At 37.3% G+C, this 25,344-nt stretch overlaps 1 protein-coding gene across 3 annotated transcripts in view; it reads left to right on the top strand.

The window, feature by feature from the left end:
• plekhg1.S (pleckstrin homology and RhoGEF domain containing G1 S homeolog) overlaps positions 1-25,315 on the top strand; it is a 130,091-nt gene extending 104,776 nt beyond the window's left edge. For all 3 annotated transcript variants that reach the window (XM_018265183.2, XM_018265184.2, XM_041564410.1), the window contains 14 exons: positions 6,319-6,365; positions 7,004-7,154; positions 9,739-9,870; positions 12,398-12,580; positions 12,974-13,069; positions 14,077-14,163; positions 15,890-15,923; positions 16,221-16,316; positions 17,284-17,322; positions 17,431-17,453; positions 18,493-18,702; positions 19,966-20,073; positions 20,904-22,524; positions 23,532-25,315. In XM_018265183.2, coding sequence (XP_018120672.1) covers positions 6,319-6,365; positions 7,004-7,154; positions 9,739-9,870; positions 12,398-12,580; positions 12,974-13,069; positions 14,077-14,163; positions 15,890-15,923; positions 16,221-16,316; positions 17,284-17,322; positions 17,431-17,453; positions 18,493-18,702; positions 19,966-20,073; positions 20,904-22,524; positions 23,532-24,613 — 3,909 coding nt within the window. In that variant the 3' untranslated portion in view covers positions 24,614-25,315. The remainder of the gene's footprint in view (positions 1-6,318; positions 6,366-7,003; positions 7,155-9,738; positions 9,871-12,397; positions 12,581-12,973; positions 13,070-14,076; positions 14,164-15,889; positions 15,924-16,220; positions 16,317-17,283; positions 17,323-17,430; positions 17,454-18,492; positions 18,703-19,965; positions 20,074-20,903; positions 22,525-23,531) is intronic.
• Positions 25,316-25,344: the final 29 nt, after the last annotated feature.

Consider the following 25,344-nt stretch of genomic DNA (forward strand, 5'->3'; position numbering starts at 1 on the left):
TTAATGTGCTAGTAAATCAGTTGTCTGCTAACCTTAATGGCTTACTGTCTTGGAATTTCTAAAAAAAAAAATAAACGTATCGATTATACAGACTGTCCACCACTAATGGGATACAACAACTGATTTTTGATCTGGGGTACACTAATTTGTACGCTCGCTACTGCCTCACCTGCCTGACCAGTAAACATATAGAGTAATATCTGCTGAGGACATTATAGACAAATGGCAGGGGACCTTTTTACCCATAAAGTGGATCACCGTACCAGAGGCCACCCCTTTAGACTAGAAGAAAAGAACTTTCATTTGAAGCAACGTAGAGGGTTCTTCACAGTCAGGACAGTGAGGTTGTGGAATGCACTGCCGGGTGATGTTGTGATGGCTGATTCAGTTAATGCCTTTAAGAATGGCTTGGATGATTTTTTGGACAGACATAATATCAAAGGCTATTGTGATACTAAACTCTATAGTTAGTATAGGTATGGGTATATAGAATTTTAATTAAAAGTAGGGAGGGGTGTGTGTATGGATGCTGGGTTTTCATTTGGAGGGGTTGAACTTGATGGACTTTGTCTTTTTTCAACCCAATTTAACTATGTAACTATGTAACTATGAATTGTTCTAAAAATTCTAGTTTGCAATATAGAATGAATAGCCTGCATGTCTCTGGCCCAGGACTGAAATGCCGTTTGTATAACAGGGGTTACATAAATACAGTATGTTGCCTGTACTTTCCAGAAAAGGGCTACATAGTCTATTCACATCAAGTGCAGCAATCATTGTACGAGTTCCCTCATTGTTGCTATAGTAGCAGTGACATAAATACCGGGGATGTGATCAAATATTGGCCCACCAGAGCAATTTAGGGGGGGTGCTCATTCTGCACCTGCGCTCACCCATTGCTTGTTGGGCCACTGTAAAGTGGGAGGGTTAGGAAAACTTGGGATCAGTAGCCAGTTTGAACCTCAGGTGTGAAATCTATTTTTTAATAATGTTAAACATGTTGAACATGAAACCTAGATTAGGACTTCTGGCAGTATTTATGAGCTTTTGGGACACTCCCTGTTCATTGGCTCAGTCTGCAATCTCTCTCTCACCTGTGTACACAGATTTTGTTGAGTATATGCCAGTAAAGTTCTTTCATAATAACAGCAAATCCATAAATACATATCACTGTATTTAGTAAATTACACAACTGCCAGTATTTGCCATCTGAAATGTCAGTTTGTTAGTGTACACACAAATACAATCCAATTCTTCACCTTAGCAACCCAATCCATTCCCTATCTCTGTATTGTTAGCCCCTACAAAGAAGGAAACAGGTGGACTATAATGCAATCAATTATTAGGGGAACTCCATACAGCTTTTCTTTCTTTAATTTGTTTTCTTTTACGTAATGAAAGAAAATGAATTCTAAGGGGCACATTTACTAAGGGTCGAATATCGAGGGTTAATTAACCCTCGATATTCGACCATCGAAGTAAAATCCTTCGACTAATATCGAAGTCGAAGGATTTACCACATTTAGTTCGATCGAAGGAAAAATCGGTGGATCGAACGATCAAATCCTTAGAATTGAACGATTCGAAGGATTTTAATTCATCGATAAAACGATTTTCCTTCGATCAAAAAATGCTAAGAAAGCTTATGGGGAAGGTCTCCATAGGCTAACATTGGTGCTCGGTAGGTTTTAATTGGCGAAGTAGGTAGTCGAAGTTTTTTTTAAAGAGACAGTACTTCAACTATCGAATTGTCGAACGATTTTTAGTTCAAGTCGTAGTCGAAGGTCGAAGTAGCCAAAAAAAAACTTCGAAATTCAAAGTTTTTTTCATTCGAATCCTTCACTCAAGCTTAGTAAATGTGCCCCTAAGCGTCTTTCCAATCTAAAGAATTACACATTTTCAATAGTTTGAAATGTAACTGAAAGTAGAATTTGTTTGTCCCTTTCTGCACTGCTGGTTCTCACTCCTGAAACAATGTAGCAAAATGCAGCTATCCTCTAGCCAAGACTTCAAATCCCACAACACTTGAATGCTTCTTTACAGGGCTGTTAATCAAAGAGCACAAACAGACTAACAAATATGACTTTCAGTTGCAATTGCCTTTTCAAATAAATCCTCTCAAACCACCGAAAATGTTTTCTTTTTAAATATCAGAAAGTTGCTTTAGAAATACATTTTCTTTTGTTTCCTTTATGTGAGCCTTTGTGAGGTAAAGAATAACATTATAGCTTAATTTATTGATCCCATAGAGTAAAAATAAATTACGGGTGACCTGATCTGGAGGTGACAGAGGACACTGATCCCCTGTGATCCATTTATTCAGGGGTAATCTTTCTGTGTTTTTTATTGTTATTCAGTATGAAACAGAATTCCAAAATGTGGCCCTTTTAATTTTTAATGAATTTAATCACCAATACTTTGAGAAACAGTTATGTAGATATAAGACATATATTAAGTGTGTGTGTGTGTGTGAAAAGATGGGCACTCCTTTTGCTAGCAATATGAGAGATAATTTATTCATGGCTTCTTATATTAATGATAAAAGACACTGTGTACAGTACAGACACCTGCATTTCATTCCTTTGTGCCTTCACTCACAGCCAGGTGTGATTGCTTCATTGAATATATCATATCTGTGAGATAATGTTGGTTGGCTCAACAAAGAACAAGCTAATCTGCTATGTTTAACAACCAGTCCATATGGCAAGTAGCCAACTATTTTCATGATTTTGTGAGCCCAATCTGAAAGTTATGTCAGGTTATGCCACATACTGTATATGTGCTTTTAGACATTCACTTGCAGACAGGAAGTGATAAGGACTCATCAACTTCCTGCTTCCTGTGCAACCTAGTACAGTCATGCTCTGCACTAATCACTTAGCTCATGGAGGCGACTATTTAAACAATGTGCTGCTGGCTTAATGTGATGTTCAATAAAATTAACTATTGCAATCATTCGATTCATTATTTGAAATAGAAAACAATTCAACACAGATCTGTGCATGTGCTCTCTCTCCTTTCTCTCTAGTTCTGTTTTATTGTTAACTTAAATGTCTGTACTTACTAGACTTATGCATACAACTATCATTATTGTATCAACAAAAGGGATTTAAGAGTCCAAAGAAGAATATTATGTTGCATGAATCTTAGTATCCTTATTGACACGATTTATGGAAAACAGTGCCTAGTCTGACCACGCAAAATCTGTGATCAATTTAATCACTTTACTCAAACTTACCCCAATGTGCAGTAAAGCAACAAAGTTTGCCCAGGTGCAGTAACCCATAGCAACAAATAATATGTCTGCAATGGGTTTATCATGCTGTGTAAAACACTGAAGAAAAACATCACTGGTGATGTTGCCCATAGCAATCAATCAGCAATTAGGTTCTATGATCACCTACAAGTTGGAAAACAAAAGCAAAGATCTAATTGGTGTGGGCAACATCACCGGTGATGTTTTTCTCCCCTGCTTTATGCAGCATGATAAATAGGTCCCTTAGTTCCTCTACATTATATACTAACAAGAAGGCTATATACTAACAGATTCCCATGATATCAAATCCTGAACTAAAGGCCCCCATACAGTCTGCAGCTTATTGGCCTGTGTATGGGGCCATCCGACGGCTCTCCCGATTCATATCTGGCCAAAAGTCGGCCAGATCACGATCGGGCAAGTAAAAAAAATCCAGTTGGTTCGCGGGTGCATCTGTGCAGCTATGTGGTCCCGCCCGTATCGGATCCATTATGATCCGATCTTTGGGCCCTAGGGCCCACAATCGGATCATCCTGATATCGCCACTTCGATGTGGGCATATCGGGCTACATCGCCAAACAAGCAGATTTTTTACGTCTATCGCCACCTTAAGAAAAGTGCCATCTTAATTCTGCTGTGACCTTTGGTTAAGACAACAACTGGGCACTAATAAGACTGAAAATAATTATCTAGTTTGTCAAAGTGTCTTTTGAACCCAAAGAATTGCAAAGCATTCAGCTGCCACACTAAGGTCCCAGCAAGCTGTGTTTTATTATGAATGTCCTGAACAGTAGGAGTTCTACCTGTCGTGATTAATCTAAATGTAACTGTAATGCCGATGTGATGTGGCTCCTGTGGAAGAGAGAATAGACCTTGTTGATATAACTGATGAGGTGTATCAGGAACTGCCATTATAGCTTTAATTCTAAAAATGTTATGATAGTGTGTGACAGGCTTATGGGCAAAGGAATATATCTTACATGCCACTGGAATTATCTTGCAGCCTAATTCTAAAATAGGCCACAATATGTGTGAGGTGATCAACAGGCATGTAGCTGATCTATCCGGGCTTCCGACAATCTTATATTTATACAGTGTAATGTAAATTCATATTACCTATAGGAAGAAAAAGCATCAGCTTGAATTTCCACACTATCCACAGAATGTGAGACAAGGCCTTACCTGTCACTAATTCAATGGGGCAGCGGAGCCTCTGCTCCCACATTTAGGGTTTATTTGTGTTTTAGAAGTACCAAGAGTAAACTAACCACAATTTTTTTTATCAGTAATATGGCTGTTTAATTTAATAATACAGGTAATATAAAACCAATAATTTAACGTGCTTTAAAACACCCCTTTGATAAAAGTAATTTATGACCATGCCTACTTTCCTCCAATAAATAAGTTGCCATTTTATTATTAACAGTGCAATAAACTATTATTGCCTTTTCTTGTTTATCTGTTTGATTTAACAGGATCAATACCATTATCCTGTAATCTTGCAAAAAGAGATCAAGTCTTGAAAGATTGACCGGCTTATCATACTAATCATTAACTAAAGTTAAAACCTCTTCAAAGCATTTACTTAATCTGTAAACTTTTATTATTCGTTTAAACATCTATTACTGTTAACGCTTTCGTTGTTTCATTTCATCCTTTTTAAGGGTCAGGGCACACACTCAGATTCGGGAAGATTAGTCGCCCGGAGACAAATCTTCTCTTCTTCAGGGGCGACTAATCTCCCCGAACTGCCTTCCGCCAGCTAGAATGTAAAATGCCAACTACAAGAGGTCCTCTGCACTCAACCCATTATCAATATATTTAAGACAGAGACATTTTGTGCATACTGCTACTAAAAAATGCCTTACCCTCTAAACAACACAGGGATTGTTTGTCCATATATTGCAATATATTTAAGCTGGCCAACTACGTCAAAGTCATCCCATATCTGGCCAGTCCTACGCTTAATTTTCATCTGATTCATTAAGAATTCAATTGCTTAATTATACATTTTACAAAGGAACTAAGTTTTACCTACAACTTACTAGCTGCTTTCAAAGTAAAACTCCCAAACTTGGCTGCCCTTTTATTAGACACCAGTGGGATCACCTGACTATAGCTGGGAAGGGTGGAGGCTACAACATGGAGCTGGTCACTGCTCCTGTATAACTATAACAAACAAGGGAAAGTTGTGCTCACCACTATTTTTTAAAACCATTAGGCGGGGGTGCAATGAGGGTGTGACCACAAAATACATATAGTCAACTACAAGAGGTCCTCTGCACTCAACCCATTATCAATATATTTAAGACAGCGACATTTTGTGCATACTGCTACTAAAAAATGCCTTACCCTTTAAACAACACAGGGATTGTTTGTCCATATATTGCAATATATTTAAGCTGGCCAACTACGTCAAAGTCATCCCATATCTGGCCAGTCCTACGCTTAATTTTCATCTGATTCATTAAGAATTCAATTGCTTAATTATACATTTTACAAAGGAACTAAGTTTTACCTGCAACTTACTAGCTGCTTTCAAAGTAAAATGTAAATGTAAAATGCCGGCGGGATGGCATATCGCTTAATTTTCCCAAGTTGTCCGAAATTTCCTCGTGAGGCCACTTTGGGCCACTTCGAAAAAATAGGCGAACATCCACTTGTGAATGAGTCTCTTTTAAAGGGCAGAAGCATTACAAAAGTGTCCAACACATCTTCTTCAGATGCTGCCTATGTTTATTTGATGCTCATGTTTGTGTAATGATTGTCACTACCCCAACCCTCAAGTGACACATAGGGCAGTGACATAAAATAAAATGGGGAATGTGGTAAATTTTCTGCACAAAAATATTATGCTTGGCTTATCTACTGTAGTCCTCTACGAAGGCCATGTGTGCCATACTGCTCATATGTAAGGGTGCCTGTATTCTAAATTTGTAGGGATCCATACATGATGAAATTGAACCTCATTTGTGTGAATGTGGTAGGGAGTTTAGATTGCTACATGTGTTGATGTACATGATGAATTGTAAGGGTAACATTTATTTTATTATTTATTCCAGAGTGAGGAGTTCCATATATACACACAGTACTGTACTAATTATCCAAGGTAAGAGAATACCAATTTTATTTATATTCGTTTAATAGTTCCACACTATATATATAATTTGTTTTTTTTTTAATTTGAATGTAAACTGAGGTATTGTTTGGGCAGAATTTGAGTACAATGTGAAGGGTCCTCTTATAATATTAGTGTCTTCATCCTATTTTAAAAGGCCACAGTGACCTTTTTAAACTTGGCCTACACACAGAAATGAATATGTGGTCTAATCTGCATGCACACAAAAAATGCATAACTAATAAAATAAAACTACAAATATTTTTCATGCAAGAACAAACAAAAAAACCTGAAAACCTCTTAATTTAAGAAATATTTTAAAATTGGAAGAGGACAAATCCCACTGACTTCTATATGATCTCGCCAGCTGTTAGATGGTGGTTATGAAGCTAAACCCCAATGCTTATTTGCTACATTCAGCTTCCTACAGATGCCCCCTGGCATTTCAATGCTATATTTGTCAGTTTTCCCCATTGCTTTAGATTATATTCTGTTGCATGCAGAACTTTTATTGTCTAAACTTTTTTTTATTAATTGATCCATATTTTCAGTAATATTATAATGATTAGTATACCTGTACATTTTTCTCTAAATCCACACATTTAAATCTAGTATTCTGTATTTTGCAGATCTGTTGCTATATTGACAGAGTGTATGAGAAACAAGATACTGGCCAAATTCTTCAGAGAACGACAGGAAGTCCTACAACATTCTCTTCCCTTAGGATCTTACCTCTTGAAGCCTGTCCAGAGAATCCTTAAGTACCACTTGCTGTTGCACGTAAGTATTCTTTAGATAGAAGATGTTGGCAAGCGTGATTCTATGATGTGTTTGCCAGAATTAAAATCATCCATTAGAAGACATGACAGATTGGCACTGGGATAAATTAATATGGAAGCAGTTTAAATGCCAGTCTTGACTACCAATTCTTATAGATTTCATTTGAGGTTCTATGACCTCTGGCAAGTAAATGTTTGTGTGCTAGTTTAATAATTGGATGCTCGATAACTAATATCTAACTAGTAGTGCCATAGAATACTGCTGTCCAGCTATCTAATACACAGAACGTACATTATATTCATGCACAGTAGTTGGATTTAAATTCTTTTCTATAAAGAAATGGCAATGGATTCACAAAAAAAAGTAAAACGTAAGCTCTCTGGGTGCAATGAACTATAACTCCCAGCATTCTGAAACTGCAAGAAGTAAATTAGATGTCCCAAAGTAATAAGGTTCCTACAATAATCTCTCCAATATAAGTTTTACTCAAATTTATTGAGAAGTGTAGAGCCTTTTTATAAGCAAACTTTTAAGAAATTGTCAAAATCGATATTTACAGTTATTTGTTAAACATTACATGCCAGCTAATATCAACTCAGCACTTCACATACTAATTTTGTGTTTAAAAGGCTGCTCAGTTAAAAACTTGTTTAGACTGTATTGAAGAAATATGCCTTAAAGGAGATATTGGACAAAAACTCCAAAGCTACATTTTCCATATGGTTCCGCAGGCAGCTAAATTGTTCTTTAATCTAGTAACAAAAGATGGCTGCTGGAGAAGCATGCCTAGTAAGGAAGTAGGATAGGCTAAAAGCCATTGAGGAGGTCAGCAAAGGACAGGCTGTAATACCTTGCTCTTGAGAAGAGCCAAAGTAGATTTTCTTGCATCTTTGTAATTGGATTTTGTTTTGTAGCCGGATAATCTACATTTGCCTGTCAGCTTTATACTAAGTGATGGTGAATATTCACTAGTTTGACATAATATCATCTGACATTGCAGATGGTATTATGTCAAGTTTTTTATGGAGTTATGTAATATGTGTGTGTATTTAGAGACCATTATGTGATAAATATAAACAAAATATGTATGCTGCTGGTATAGGCTATAACACTGCAGTCAATAGCATTAATTCTGCTTACATGTTTTTTGTTCTTGCTGCCACCTATAACTACAGTAGTTACACATATCCATGGAATGACCATAACATGTATGTTATGCTTTTTATACGGCATTATTCAATAATTTTTAGCATGATTGTAGAAGGTGCTATGTTGAGCCAATTTGCAACTGGTCCTCATTTTTTAATTATTTGTGTTTTTTTTTTATTATTTACCATTTTGTTCCGCAGCTCTCCAGCTTTGAATTTTAGCACCTATCTGGTTACTAGGGTCCAAATTATCAGCAACCAGGCAGTGGTTTGAATAAAAAGCTGGAACATGAAAAGGAGAGGGTGTAAATAGAAATCAATTTTTTTGCTGCTGTGGTCAGTGACCCCCCCATTAGAAAGCTGTAAAGATTCAGAAGAGGAAAGCAAATAATTGCCATTCTTTAACTTACTAAAAGTTAACTTGAAGGTGAACATCCTGTTTAAAGGATAACTAAAGGCTTTGGAGAATTACTGTATGGTACATGGCTGCTTTACCAAATCTCAGGTACAACTGATCTGAGCAGTAACATTTTTATCCCAGATAATGGCCATAAAGAGACAGCCTTAAAGGCAAAATAAATGTAATATTAAACTTTTTTGGTGATGATAATGTCCTTTTTCAGTTGAAAAATCACATCCGATTGATTTGAGACATAACTGACAGGTGCATTATGTGACGCTGTGTGACTTTCATGCCAATCAGATCTGATCTTCAAAGGGGAATTAAGTAAATCTACATTGAATAATTCATCCTAGTCACATGGAAATAGAAGTGTGGATAAAGCAGACCCCACTTTGACAACTGTCACATAAATGCCAATCATTTTCCCTTTAAAATGATGAGCTGTGTGAGAATCAAATCAAAATAAATAATTTTTCATTGCCTTGTCGGGCATACGAATTAAGAAACAGATCTACATATGGTCAATGGTCAAACTGCTTTAATTTGACTAGAGTTAGAGTTCAGTTTGGTCCAAATCCTTCATACTACAAGTATCAAAATGAAAGAAAATACCTGATTTACTTCTATTGACAACTATACTTGTGTAAATAACTGTGTTCCTAAACAATTTTGTGAATCTTTTTAGTTGTTTCAGTGTCTTCATTAACTTAGTAAGTCAATGTAACTTGATCTGACTAAATCAGCATACAGTTATTTAAGCCTGTGCTTTATGTAAATTCATATCTTTCCTACTTTTCTGAATATGATGTGAATTACAGCTTTCTCCTAAAAGGTTGTTGGGAATTAGTTTACAGCAGATGGAGGGCTGTGAGTTTTGAAATCGCTACTCAGTTAGGATCAGGTTTAAAGTTGCAGATTTCTGAATAAGCCTGACAATATCCTTCTTGTTGCTGGATTTGATTTTTTTATCTTGGGATAGGTAAGATCCTCCTTACCTATAATTAAGCATGTTTGTATTTTAAAATTTCCCTAGGAAATATCCAATCATTTGGATAAGGACACTGAAGGCTACGATGTTGTGCTTGATGCTATAGATACAATGCAAAGAGTAGCGTGGCATATCAATGATATGAAAAGAAAACATGAACATGACATTCGACTCCAGGTGGGTATCTGTTTCTTATAAGGAAAAACACGGTTCCATATGTCAGGATTTTCAGTAAAGCACTGGGTTTATAAAGGATGTTTATACAGGGTGTTCTCTATGGTTTTAAAAAATATAGTAGTAGTATCTAATTCATCAAAATATATTGTAAAAATAAAAACGATTACAATTACAAGAATCTATTGCAATTTTTCCTTGTTATAGTTTCCCCTCATCCTTTACATTCTGACTCAAAAATAAAAAACACAAATCATTGATCAAAGTTTTGTAATTTTAATGGATAAATAGATCTCCAGTCTATTTATTAGCTCCCCGTAGCCGCCAATTTACGTTGCCAAATCAGCACCTTCAGTTCATTTCAGCAGCTTATTGATCTGTATGTGTTGCAAAGGCAATAGCACAACCCACCAGAACCTGACAGTGTATATCTGACATATGTATAATAATATTATTTGGTAAGAAACACATTGGTGCATTCGTCTCCAGAGAGGGCTGTATAGAGGCACCTGTTATATGACCATTGTCATGTCTACTTTTGCTCTGTACGGTTAGTGTAATTTAAAATCTTAAATGTGCAGTTTTGTGTAGTGTAAATAACCAACCATATTTCTGCTCAGTACATAATTTCTCATGGTTTGTTTTCTTAATTAGCTCTTTATTCAGATTAGTATACATACTTCCTATTACTTATGTCTAAGAGTCAGAATCCTGTCCCTCTGAATTTATTCCAACAGATTTCCAGGGCTATGGGCACACAGGCTGTTGGCTCTAGCTGTTGTTAGCCTGAGTATTTTTGCAGGCTGAGATAAGCAGATCTGCTCCTTGCCCCTGCTCCATTGGTTTGAATCCGATCAGCCTGTGTGCGGTCACACACAGTGGAGCTGAAACGGAGGTCAGTATTTGGGCTGATCTCAGCCTGTGTGTGTGACCGCACAAAGGCTGATTAGATTCAAATCAATGGAGCTGGGGCACTGAGCAGATCTGCTTCTCTCAGCCTGCAAAAATACAGTCACGGTGACTACAACTCACCACTAATGCATCATCAACCTGGTAACTTGCTCCTAAATGGCACTTTTCTTCATCCCTCTCTACCACACTATTCCACAAGAATATGACCATATAAGAGAAACCATTGCTCTTGAATTTTCTATTCGACCAGTGGTAAAACTATAACAAACATAATAATGTAAACCTTTCCAGATATAACCAGTAATCGAATGAATGTATTGGATTTTCTTCAAACAATTGGCTGAAAGCAAGTGTATTTGGATGGCAAGCCACAGTAATAGTTTTGCCTCATGTTAAGGGTAAGGTCACACTGGACGATTTGGGGAAATTTAGTCGCCTGGCAACTTCTGTCTTGCGCCGGCTAAAATGAAAAGTTGGCTGCGGCATGGCACACGCATCACTTCGTATTCCGAAGTCGCCCGAAGTTACCTTGTGACACAACTTCGGGCGACTTCGGAATACGAAGCGACGCGTGTGCCATGCCGCAAGCGACTTTTCATTTTAGCCAGCGCAAGACAGAGATAAGGCATTTGCGGAGATTGGTCGCAAAGACGAGGTGATTAGTCGACAGGCGACTAAGTCTCCCCAAATCTTACCCTTCGGAGAATAGTCCACAAGATATCCGGGAATAATGGGTTCCTAATTATCTTGAAAGCGTCTTTCCCTGTTGGTAGGCTCTTGTTGAATGAAGAAAGAAGTAGTAATTCTTTGGTAATTTCACTGTCTCTCTCTGTTCACTGATTCCGCTTTGATGCCCATTTACTAGTAATTATACAAGCTTGGCCTAAAGTGACCTGGGGATTAGCAGAATCTCTTTTCACACACCGGAAAATAGGGGTCATCTTGACATTTGAAACCTTACTGTAAGGGGGAGGATGCCCAGCTCCACTGGGACAAATAAATAGCCGATTACATTTGCTTGGCTTCAGTTTATAGTTACATAGGGGCATATTTATCAAGGAGTGAAGTTAGGGATCACCACAGTCCTCTAGAGTGAACTTTCTCTCTAGAGAACTTTCTATTCATTTCTATGGGATTTTTAAAAGAGTTTTTATCAATGAGTGAAAGTGAAAGTTCACCCTTTGATAAATATGCCTTGAAAAATCCAATAGAAATGAATGGAGAGTGGCGGAATTTCACTAGTGGACTGTGGTGATATCTACAGCCCCATAATGTTTCCAAAATGTTATACACACACACACTACCTATACTTTAGTTTGTATCTTTAAAGTTAATATATCTTGCTTATCTTTTATAGCATAAAGCTAATGTCATTTTGTGCCATTTGATATCTCTAGTATATACATTTATTAAAAAAAACAGTTAGCAGGAGTTCAGATTGTTCCCATTAATACATAGTCTACAAATTTTAACTTTACTGTGGCAGCTTTGGAACCTAAAGGCTATTTATATACATGAGCTCACATGGTGAATCTGATTCATGCAAGACCTGAAGTCTTATATAGCTTGCACCTTGGCTTGTGATAAACATTGTAATTTTCACATTCATTTCCCTTAGGAAATCCAGAGTTTACTCACTAATTGGAAAGGACCAGATCTGACAAGTTACGGGGAGCTGGTTTTGGAAGGAACATTCCGTTTTCAGAGGGCCAAGAATGAACGCACTTTGTTTCTGTTCGACCGTCTGCTTCTAATCACGAAGAAAAGGGATGACACATACACATACAAGGCTCATATCCTGGTAGGACTCAGGAGCATGGATTATGCTACATATTGTTTAAAACAATGTTTCCTTTTGAACACTTTTTTTAACACCAGCAATTATTCAAAATTCACACTGTACTAATCTTCTGATTGAAGCAATTATACACTGGGACATCAGCATGGCACTGTTTTGTTGAGTGGAGACGATTTGCGCTCAACAGATATTTTACTTCTATAATTAAAAGAAAAAATAATCCTGTCTCCCCTAACTTTAACCTTTATTCTCTAAAGAACATTAACCATCCATTAACCAAGTACTTGTGTTACACATAGGACTTTATATTAATCATATTACGGTGTCTTGCTTTATCTTTGATAGGAACATGCTCCAACACATTCAGTATTAAGTCTTGTGTGTTCTTCCCTACAGTGTTGCAATCTCATGCTAGTTGAAATAATTCCAAAGGAGCCACTTAGCTTCAGTGTCTTCCATTATAAGAACCCAAAGCTACAGCACACAGTACAGGTAAGGTCTTCACTTCCATTCCTCCCTTCACTCTCCTTTACACTGAAAGAGCAAAGCTGTGGTAGGTCATTAGTCCACTAAAGACCTTAGGATGTGCTTCTTGGAAAACAACAAAAATAGACTGACGTACTAAGGATTTAATATCAAAAAAGCATCTTATGTTTATTAGTCAGTTTCAATGTCACAATGGGACATCGTCCTCTGGATGTGCTTCTTGGAGGAGTTCTGGAAGAGAAGAAATATGACAAAAAATGCACTTTAACAAATTACAGGGATTGATATTTCAGAACTAGTTGATTAAAGAGGTGTTAGAGCATGGTAGGAACTTCTATAGGAGCTGGGTGGGGGTAACTGCGTAGATTTTCTAAGAATGTTAGAAATGGAATCCAGTTTGAAATGGAACTTAATATGTTATATTATAATGCACACAATCAAGTCTGAAGGCACAGGCAAAAAGCACCAACTTGTAATCATATTTAAGTAATCGATATCCCTGATCTCAATTGAATCAGGGAGCATTTATCAATGCATGTTTGTATGAATTTGTAATATTTAAAGTCTTAGATAAATTTCATATTGATGGCGCTCTGTTTGGTCATATTCCATATACATATTATGGTGGATTGTACTTTTGGGTGATTACAGTGTCAGAAAAATGTTAGCATGTATTATATTAATGTATTATTATTATTATAGTGTATAATAGATTGAAAAACCTTTTGTTATTCATATGTATGTAAAGGCTAAACCCGTTTAAATAACTATATGCATAAAATGAGCAGAACTGCGAATTCAGCATTTTGAGGGAGTTAGAATGAAGTCATGGTTATTACCTTCTATAATAATGTGGTTATTAAATGCTATAATAGTTGCGTTTTGCTGCAGGACTAAACACTATTTAAAGCCAAAGATTGTCTAACGTGACATGATTCCCTGTAAATATTAAGCTGTGCAGTAAAACACCAGAGTAATCTCTCGTAATGGACCTTTATTTATTTGTTTGGCAGGCCAAGTCACAGCAAGACAAGAGGCTCTGGATTCTGCATTTGAAGAGGCTTATCCTCGAAAACCACCCAGCAAAAATCCCAGCAAAGGTAAATAATCAAGTGCAACATTCCCCATGGTGCAGATGCTTGTTGAGTGAGCACTAAGGGTCATGCACTTACCCTCGCATCTCCTACCCATTCCCAAACTGCTAAGGAGTGGCAGAGAGCTCAGGCCACAAAGAGGCACTTACCTATGGCAGGTGGTTAGGACAAGGCTGTCTGCACCCCCTGACACTGCACTTTGTAACTAGTGCTGGATGTTCATTCCTACCATAATACACTGGGCTGTCTGATTGAATCACATAGCACAGCCTTACATAGTCAATATTGGGTCTTATTTACTTACACTAAGCAAAACTGCCTCAGGGTAGTAAACCATAGCAACCGATATACAGATATTTGGACCTGCAGCAGATTCATCACATCTAATTTCTGATAAGCTGCTATGTGTTACTGTGCTGAGGCAATTTAACCCAGTGAAAGCAAATGCTAAAACTCTGTCCTGGGGCGCTTCGCCAATGAGGCAAGTTGCGGCTGTCGCCTCAGGCGGCAGCGCCCCACTAGGTACCAGGGGCAGCAAAAATGCTGCTCCTGGTACTTTAAGATCGAATTTCCGGGGGAGGGGGGGCAGCAGCAACTTCTGCTGCCTCAGGCGGCGGAGGGGCCAGGATCGCCCCTGGCCCTAACTACAATGTATCAGGAAGGGCCAGGCATGGTGGTGCCTTAAAACCAATTAGGACCGCTTCAAACTCACCACCTCTTGGCTACTCCCCTATAATGCCGGGTGCTCAGTCTGCAGCGTGTCCCCACTGCCAACATATAATACACAAACAGGAGGACGGCACTCCTGCTTCAAGCCTATGATTAAGGGAACGTGTTCCCGAAACGCGTAAGGCCTATGTAATTCTACACCAGTATACATTGACTATAAAAGTCAAGTAGGAGAAATCTAAGATGAGAAATCAAGAGAAATGCCAGTTGGTGAAATGTTGTCCCCCTACCCTACCTAGAGAAATCTTTGACTTTATTTGTGCTTAGGGTTGGCCAGCAGAAGCCTCAGGCTAAAAAGGGATAGTATTGTTATTATTATTATTATTATTAGTAGTAGTATTAGCTGAAAATGATGTAACAGCATGCATTTATGTACATTTTGGGGAAATTGTTTTTTTTTTTAAAATTTGGCAATCAAGATAAAGTATTTTGGTACATTGCTAATTCAGTGGTACCTCAGTAGCCTAATGAACTTGCTGCCACCTAGTGGTTTTTGTTTTTATATGCAGTTGACTCTGTGCTAGAGGTTATGAATAATCTGTTCTACTTGCAACAGAAAAAACTTTTTTACATTATATTTTTATTGATGCTAGTAATATGTTGCATTTATGGACCTGTATTATAGATGTTATTGGAGGAAATTAGTAGTAAACAGTCTCTAAAGGCAAAATATACCCCCTTTTGTTCACTTAAATAGTGTATGCTCTGTTTCTATAATGAAGGTGTTGTCATCCTCAGGGAGATAATTCATGCAAAGGCTGCTGCATTTCAAACACCATTGTTTTCTACAGCTCAAATAGATTGTGATATTGCTCTGTGGTTGCTTAATATTTAAATGGTCAGTCAGCCACATTAGATGAGAGGTGAAGAGTGTTTCCAAGAAATGCAAGATACAGTGTATTAATAAACTGGCATAGCTATATGTATATTTATAAGTTTTGTATCCAGTACTACTGGCTCTTAAACATGTGAAATAACAACAGCCTGTGTTCTTGCTGTCTAGGCTAAACAAGCAATTTTGGAAATGGACGCTATACGTAAGTATTTGCATTGCATTTACCAGAATTGAACAATCTAACTTAGAAAAACACAAGATTAGGGAGAATCTCATATCTGTCTAGTCCTGTTCCCTGGATCACTAATTGGGAAATATTTTTGACAGCATGATTAAAACACAACTTGAACGTTTGATGTAGCATAATTCCTTTGAATTACCATTGGTATGGTATTTCCCTACATTCAGGCATTTACTGTAATTACAGCTCTACTCACACAAATCATTCTTCCATACATATCGCAAAAACACTAATTATCATACTTTTGTGATTGTCCAGATCACCCTGGGTTCACCTACATGCCAGAGGGAGAACGGAAATCACCTTCAAATTTGAAAGAGGATCTTGCTTCATGCAGAATTAGAAGAAAGTCAGGTATGCACATCTCATAGCTACAAAACTGGTGGAAAAATAACCATTATTAAGTTAACCTGTAAAATTGCATAAGCACTCATACACAAGCCAATGAGGGGAATTAACCAATTACCCGGTTAAAGAGTTATAACCCTGTAGACCCCACTTTGTATATTAGGGGCTACATTTGCTAATATCAGCATCCAGTAAAGGTTTCTTATAGTACAGACATCCAAACAGTTGGGCTGTTGAGCTATTGGCCTGAACAACAGAAATGTGCCAATACTATGTATAGCCCTTAGTACAGTATCCATTTGCTCGCCCGTGGGCCATTTGGTCAGATTTTTTTTTTTAAAGAACTTTCTTTATATGATCAAAGAAAGGGTAAAAAGAAGGATATAAAAAGCTTCAAAATTAAACAATAGTAATGACCAGGTCACAACAGAATCAGTATTTACCAGGGACAGAACTAGGGTTAGGCAGAAGAGGCATGTGCCTAGGGTGCAACTATAGATGGGTGCACGTACCTCTTGCCTGCATTCCCCTAGTTCAAGCCCAAGGTTCTCACCTTGCCTTGTAGCATGAGCAGCCCTGGGCCTGGCCCTGGTATTTACATTTTTATACATTTGTGTGCTGACATAATATTCTGTATTTTTTTAATTGAGTGGCCAGACTAGTTTTGTTTGGGACTGCAATTTGGAAATGCTGAGGAAATCTAATAAGTCTTGTTCTGTGAAATATTTGAAGAACTATTTTTCTGTAGGGGTTGGTAGTGTGTTTGCAAATATTCTCCCCTATAAGAAATGCAGGTCAGAAGGGTAATAGAAGTAGTGCAACAAGTTGCTTATTCATTGAGCAGCTACAAGGTCTTCCCCCTTTCCCTATTATTAGGTGAGAAAAATGAATCCTAGATTTAAGTTCATACAAACTGCTCTTAAAATGCATTTCTAAAATAATTTCCTAAATATAAAATACCTTTGTTTTCTAGAACCTTCCTCTAATCTACATAAAGTCATAAAGCAAGATGGTAAGTAGATTTTCATTGTTCTTTTTCTATGTATTGTAAATCATTATTTATTAATATATTTCTTTATTTAATTTGTACTAATTCTGTTCTTCTGTGTTCCTTTTTTAGGTTTAAGCCCAGAAATTCAAAAGGTAAACCTAGACTTGAAATGTGCTTCTAAATAAGCTTTAGTTTTATGTGTATTCTGGATATATCTATAAAGGGCTGTCAGCCGTCCCTATTACATGGAACAGAAATAATACTTGATTTTATATAGCACTTCCATGTTAAGGACTGCCGTTCTAATCATCACTATTACAGGCCTGCAAGTTTGCCCACCCACTTGTTGTTCACCTATTAATAATGTTCAATATAATGTAGACATTGATATTCTGAGATCATTTACAATTGACTTTTTTTTTGTAGTGTTTTTGAATTATTTTGTTTGGCAGTTCTCCAATTTGCAATTTCAGCAGATAGGGTTTTGGTTACCTTTGCAACCTGGCAGTATTTTAAATGGAATACTAGAATATGAATAGGAGAGGGCCTGAATAAAAAGATAAGGAATACAAAGTAAAAAAAGATGTAGAAGAAAAATATTTCAAAAACTATAAAAAAAATAGCGAGGACAAATTGCAAAGGAATAGGACATTCTTTAACATACTAAAAGTTAGCTTAAGAGTCAAATGCCCCTTTAACAACCCTTATAGGCCTTAGAAATTAAGTTAAAAAGGACCTTTCAGGCGGTGAGACTGAAAATGTTTGCTTTGTGCATTTTTTTCTCTTTTGAAAATAATTTTCCAAAAAAAATTGCATTATGCAAATTTTTTATATCTCTTTATTTTTGATTTTTTTGAAAAAAAACAAAAACAGGAGTCTAAAACAAAGAGAATTATGCTAATTTTAAAGGGTCGGTTAAACTTTAGATTTAATTTTAATATATCATTAATTAGAATGACCTGTTCCTAGCAACTTTTTCATTTGGCCTTCATTTTGTTAACTTTTTATTTTGCCTTTCACCATTAAATCAAAACTTGATTCTCTATGGAACTTTAACTATAAGTCCCACTCCTATGTATCTTACAGTCTATATTCCAAACCACTGGTTGGGTTATAATAGACATTTAAGTTTGAGAAATTGTGATATTCATCAGTGTAATTGTTCTTTCTTGTACTCAATTGTTTTTACAGAGAAGTAGCATGCAGGGCAATCTGCTTTGTCAGGCGGCTAAACTTGGTGGAAGTGATATGCTTCGTGGGTCTGGGATGAGGAAAGGAGGTGCAATGAACCACATCACCCATATGACATTTTCTCAAGATTTCTACAACAAAGAAGGTCTAGGTGTGTGCCTTAGACCTGCAGAGCAGTCTGATGCAGATGATGAAGAGGAGTCTGAGCAGGTGATTAAATATTTAACAATATAATCAGAGTGATTAAAGGAACAGTAACACCAAACAAATTTAATTGTTTTATCATGAAAATATAATGCAGTGTTGCCCTGCACTGGTAAAACTGATGTGTTTGCTTCAGAAACACTACTATAGTTCATATAAACAAGCTGCTGTGGAGCAATGGTGGAACTTGAAAAATGGCTAAATGGCACAGGTTAACTAATGGATAACACATAACACCATTAGACAGAGCTTATTTGCTATCTGCTATGTAACTTGAGCTTTTTCTCCTTTGAATGGCTGCCACCATTGCTAAGCTAGGAACAAGGCAGGATCTCGCACACCCAATAGATAACAACAATATGCCTGGTGCACAATGGTAGAGGTTCGGCAAGCCCCACAGCAGAGTACAGCAAAGGAATTCCAACGGCACACAGGACTGTAAGAAATCTTCAAAATTTATTTCAAAGCGGAGTGCGATGCAACGTTTCGGGGAGTAAAACCCCTTTGTCAAGCATGATGGCAGCAAAGGAATTTCAACGGCACACAGGACTGTAAGAAATCTTCAAAAATTATTTCAAAGTGGAGTGCGATGCAACGTTTCGGGGAGTAAAACCCCTTTGTCAAGCATGATGCTTGACAAAGGGGTTTTACTCCCCGAAACGTTGCATCGCACTCCACTTTGAAATAAATTTTGAAGATTTCTTACAGTCCTGTGTGCCGTTGAAATTCCTTTGCTGCCACCATTGCTACACAGCAGCTTATTTATATAAACAATAGTAGTGTTTCTTAAGCAAACACAGCAGTTTTACCAGTGCAGTGCAACACTGGATTATATTTTCATTACTTTAAAACACTTTTATTTTTTGACGTTACTGTTCCTTTAAACATGGCCCTTGACATTTTATTGATATTTGGGTCCCTTATTTAGAAACCTCCATATTAGGGGAAGGCCACATAGAGTTCATTATTAGCCTGTGGAATTCTAATTTTTAAAAATTATTTCCTGTAAAAATAAAACCATACCTTGTGCTTGATGGTAACTAAGCTGCATGAATCTATATTGGTGGCAAAACAAACCTATGGAAAAATCCCTTTTCTAAGCATTCAAATTCTCTTAATCTACAGTCTTCAGTAAAACCACAAAAACACGTTTTAGTGTGGATTCACTGGTAAAAAAAGGTTAAGGTAATATGCTTATGGACAATCTCCTGATGGAAAGATTATATATACATATTAAATAACTATAATATATCCTTTATTATCCCCCAGTTGAGCTCCCAGCATAAAATTAAAGGTGGAAGAAAAAGGTTGAACAGCCAAGCCTCAGAGAATGTCGAGAAACGAAGGAGTATCAATCTCAGCGTATGTGAGGGCCAGGTATGTTGTCACTCATGGAAGCAATGAAGAATACAGCTGGTAAAATGTCTTGTAGTTGCATATGAAGTAATTTTCAAGAACGTGTACCTTTTGTTTGGGGTTAAAGGAGAACTATCAACAAAATGAACATACAGTATAATATAAGCTTCATCTAATGAAAATAAAAATATTTCTTATTACAACCAGTTGAAAATTCTATACCATTTCTGAAATAATCACCACTCTTCAGTATCCCCCTCTTAGCAATCATAGGAAGTCGCATCAATGGATTAGACTTATCAATCAAAATTTTACTCCTGTAGACCGATTACTGTGAGGGTGGGATACTGAAGATAACTTGATATTTTGGGAAAAGTACCATATTATGTTTGTGTTAGTTTTGTGGGAGCTAGTGATACCCGCAATCTTAACACTCAATTATGTTGAATTTATTTGTATTCCTGCCAGTTGATAAATACTTCAATATTTGTCTGAAGTCAGATATCATTTGGACATATGGTTGTCACCTGTACAGTTTTGACCTGGCAAGCCCAGCCCTGGCAAGCCCAGTTTTTGAAGAGGCTGTCCAGGTCAAAACCTTCTATCTGGTTGTCAATATTTTGAATACTGGGCACTAATCATCCATATTGCATCAAATTGACTCAATAACTCCACCTCCGACATCATCATGCTGTCCAAAACATCACCATTTTGCTACCCATATTATGACCTCAGTGGCGGTGGTGTGATAAATTGTGGTGGTGACAATGTCAGTGGTGTCCAAATCATTTTGGTGGCTTTGAAATAATATTCATATTTGAAACTAATCATAGTTCTGTTTGTATATGTAGATGTCAAAAAGCCAGTCAGATGAAGAGTCAATAAAGGTGAAAACAGGGCAGCTCTTTCCAAGTTCTGTTGATCATCTTCCAAGCAGACCGCATGGTGCACCACAGAGCAACTCTTTGATTATGAATATCCTTGGGGGAACAGGTGCTCTGAGAAACATCTGGACCGATCATCAAATTAGACAAGCGCTCTTTCCTCCTAGACGGTCTGCACAGGAAAATGAAGAGGATGATGATGACTATCAGATGTTTCTGCTGTCTGAAGCTGCAACCAGGTTGGAATCATCATGGTCACAGGAAGAAAGAGTGGCATCAAGCCGCCCATGTAGTTGGCACCTTGGTCTAATGGAAGAAGACACTATGCCAAACCCTTCCTGCAAAATTGTCAGACGTGCAAGTAGTGTTGGAGAGAATAAATCTTGTTCTGCAAGACAGCGTACCTACTATCATAAGTCTGGGCCACATGAACGTTTCAATCGTTCATGTGAACGTCTTCAACATTTTACATGTCTTGGCTCTTCTGAGGACTTAACCATTGATGACATTGAACATGTTTATGACAATATTAGTTATGAAGATCTGAAACAGATGGGGCTCACTAGGAGACATGATTCTGATGCTCTTATGATTAAGGAAGGAGGAGATTCTCAAAGCCAAGAAAACATTTGTATTAGAACTCTAAGAGAACAGATTGATAGAACCAGGAACTCCCTTCTCCTAAACAAAGAGAAAAATCTAGAGAGAGGAATGTCCCATTCAAATTCACAAGAACTCAGAATAATTGAGGAAAACATTTATGACTCTATTCAGTTACCAGAACAATCTTTGGAGCATGTAAAACATAGATTGCATTCTAAACGGCGCAGTTTTTTGGCTCTGGGCACTGATTTTCTGTCTTGTGATCAGTTTGATAGGTTTGTTTCCGAAGATAGCCTACAGTTCAGCGAAGATGAATCCTTGGATCATCGTGTACCAGTGAGAGATAAAGATTTGAGTTATTCTTCTTCAAAGTCTAGTTCACATAAGTCTGCAGCAGATAAATTGTCAGAAGAAGTAGATGAAATTTGGAATGATTTGGAAAACTACATTAAGAAGAACGAGGAGAAGAAAAGTGAACGGCTTTTAGCATCATTCCCTGTAAACAAAGATGATGTCCTTGAAAGGTGTCATGTAACGTACATGCCTCGCTTCAGCAAAGATATGGAGTACTCCGTGTCATCTTTACCAGAAAATTTGCCCTCACCAAGTACAATACTGAACACTTCACAAATAAGTAATGATAATATAAGTTGTGGAAGCTCAAGTAGTGGCTCATTACTAAGTCTAAAGAGGACTTCCATTGCAAGTGAAACAGGCTTTCTAGAATCATCCCCTTTTGCATCAAACAGCTCTATTCCCTATTCTGAAGAAGCATGTTCTTCTCAAGCTTTAGATAGTGCAGATAAATCAAAAAGCAAAGTTTTTACGATGGCTCGCCAATACAGTCAAAAAATCAAAAAAGCCAACCAGCTTTTAAAAATGAAAAGCCCAGAGCAAGAACAGCCCTTTAACAAATCACAGAAAATGAAACAGAAGGATCTTTCAGCTATTATGGAAGAGAAGAAACAAGGAGGCTCTGCTATTGGTAGGCAACTATAAAAAAAAACTGTTAAAAAAGACATTTCATAACATAGACAACAGTATAAGGGACCAATTGCAGGGGAACATTTCTCTTGACAGAAGTGGGAGGTGGTACAGGCAATTTAATTTGTCAGAGCTAACCAAAAGCTGCTATGTTCTGTCCAATGATTAATTGTATAAACATACTGAATTACATGATTATTGCACCTTGGTTGTCAGAAACTTGGGCTAATATCATGTCTATGCTTGCATGACCTGGGGTTATTGTTTTATTGTTGATGATTGGTTACTGTGAATTGTCACAGCTTGAGCAACTGTACTTGCAGTGCCCCATAGTATTTTCATCATATCCTGATTGCTTTTAATGTAGCATTCTGGGCTATTCCTATATTCTACTGGGGAATAAATAGTTTAAACACAAGCATACCATATTACATTAAGGGGGTTATTTATTAAACTCTGAAAAAGGTGGATAATACAAATTTTTCAGAGAAAAAACTAAATTTTTTCGGGATTTATGAAACCCCGATAGTGTTAAAAGTCTGAATAAAAAGGTACTCCAACACAGACCTGCCGAGTTCATGTAGAAGTCAATGGCAGATGTCGCGTTGGTATCCTTATCTGTGCTGGGTTTCGTTCAATAATCCGAAGATTTCGAGGTTTTCGGGCATCAAATCCAAAAAAAGTAAAAAAAGATTCTGATTTTTTTCATGATTTTATCAATTTTTTTTCCCCACACAAGAAATTTTTTGAAAAATGTATTGATAACTAGGGGGGAAATGTCAGTGCAGAGTAATTTAAAGTAAATTGTTTTTGGGTTTTGATAAATAACCCCCTAAGTGTATTAGGGTAAGTCACCAAATTGTTGTTAGGTTTGTTTTTCGGTGTATTGATTACGGATTTTTCTTTCTTTAGGGTTTTAGGGTTAGTGATTAAAGAGCCTGACACTCTGTAGCACTATTGTGAGATGAAATATAAAGGAAATTGACAATACTTTGTGTATTCATACAGGTGCAAGGATCGCTGAGTACTCCCAGATTTATGACCAGATTATCTTTCGTGACTCGCCCATAAGGGTGCAAAAGGAAGCAAAGAAAGACTCTCCGGAACTAGCGTCTTCCAGGTCCTCTCCATTAAGCCCAACTTGCCATCAACCAGCCTCACCATCTAAATGGCCACAGAGAGGTAAATGTTTCCAATCAAATAGCGCTGTTTTACAGTCCATGAACGGAAATGGGGGTGGGGCAGAATTTTATACATGGCCGGATGTAAAGGATTTCAAATCAAAAACTGATTTATCAGAACCTGGCTCTGGGTGTCCTCACAGAAACATTACAGCCGCTTGTTCTGTGCCATCTTTATCAAAGTCGGTACAGGAGTCAAGGTGGCGTGGTGTAAGCCAGGGACGTAGTGAAAATGCACAGATGGTGGGTGCTTCTAATTCATCAGGAAGGACAATGAGTGAACAACCTCAGCCTTACAACCGATCACAGTCTACTTCTTGTATGCTAAACAACAGGACATCAGACTCTCGTAGACTGGCAACCAACATGCAGTTTTCAAAGCCAATCTTAAACCCTAAAAGGCCTACAGATCTTAGTCATCTTGGAGGTGAAAGGAAATCACAATTGGAAGAAGACACCTCCGATCTTACCCTGCAAGATTCCCAGAAGGTCTTGGTCTTGAACACACTGTCTTCTCTTAATGCTCAAATAGCTACACTGAACTATTATGCTAACTTTAAGGATACTGATGGAGATGACGATGATGATGACTATGTAGAGATCAAGTCAGAAGATGAGGACGATGAGATTGAGACTGCTTCCCATCAGGCTTTAAAAATGGGGGTTAGAGGGAAGCCAAATGTTCCTCAGACTTCCTGTAGTACAAATACAACCTATTCTTTTAGCGTGCCCAGTACTCCAGTCAAGTCATGCAACAGTAAGGAACTCTCTGATTCACATATTTTAGCTTATGAGGATGCAGACAAACTAAATGACTATCTCTGGAGACCAACGCCCTCTAATCAGCCAAATATTGTTCAGTCACTTCGAGAAAAATTTCAGTGTCTCAGCTCAAGTAGTTTTGCTTGAAAACCAGTATGTAGCATTATGAAAAGATGTAGTGTATAGTATTATGGCTTCATATTGTCCTTATGCTGCATAATATGTTGTGCTTATAAGGATATTTGTTTTTCATGTATTTGCACTTCATGCAAAGCTGTGTGATTTATGCATTTGGACTTTGTCTGCCAGGTAGAAAAGAGCAGTAGTTACTAAGCTTCTATCCTCCTGTCACAACATAGATTCCATCACATGTCCATGTTTTGACTGCCACTCTTTTTTTGGCCTGATAATAGTAGTGGTTAAAATGTCCCATGGTTATAGGACTTTATATTTGCATAATGATTTCTGTGTAATACATTAATAAGCCAATGAATTTCCCGCATTATAATTAAGCAGGGTTAGCCACTCTCTGGATATGCAGCTATTGCTGGTCTACAAATTATCAAACCTATTCTCATTTTTCTGCAGTCTAGAAAAAAATAAAATACACTTGCCAGTCAATATTATCATTGGCATAGTTAATTTGGCCCAGAAGTATCCTTGTAATTAAAACAATAATACCATTGTGGCCGTTAGTCCAAGGTTCCTAATTGTTATCATTGTTGGCCTGATTCTGACAATAGGTCTTGGGCCTATGGCACATGACACGGACAGATTTTTAAAGGAGTTGTTCAGTTTTCACTTAACTTTAAGTATAAAGTAGAGAGTGGTATTCTGAGACAATTTTCAGTTGGTTTTCATTTTTTATTATTTATGGT

The sequence above is a fragment of the Xenopus laevis genome, chromosome 5S (assembly GCF_017654675.1).
Source record: "Xenopus laevis strain J_2021 chromosome 5S, Xenopus_laevis_v10.1, whole genome shotgun sequence".
Taxonomy (NCBI): domain Eukaryota; kingdom Metazoa; phylum Chordata; class Amphibia; order Anura; family Pipidae; genus Xenopus; species Xenopus laevis.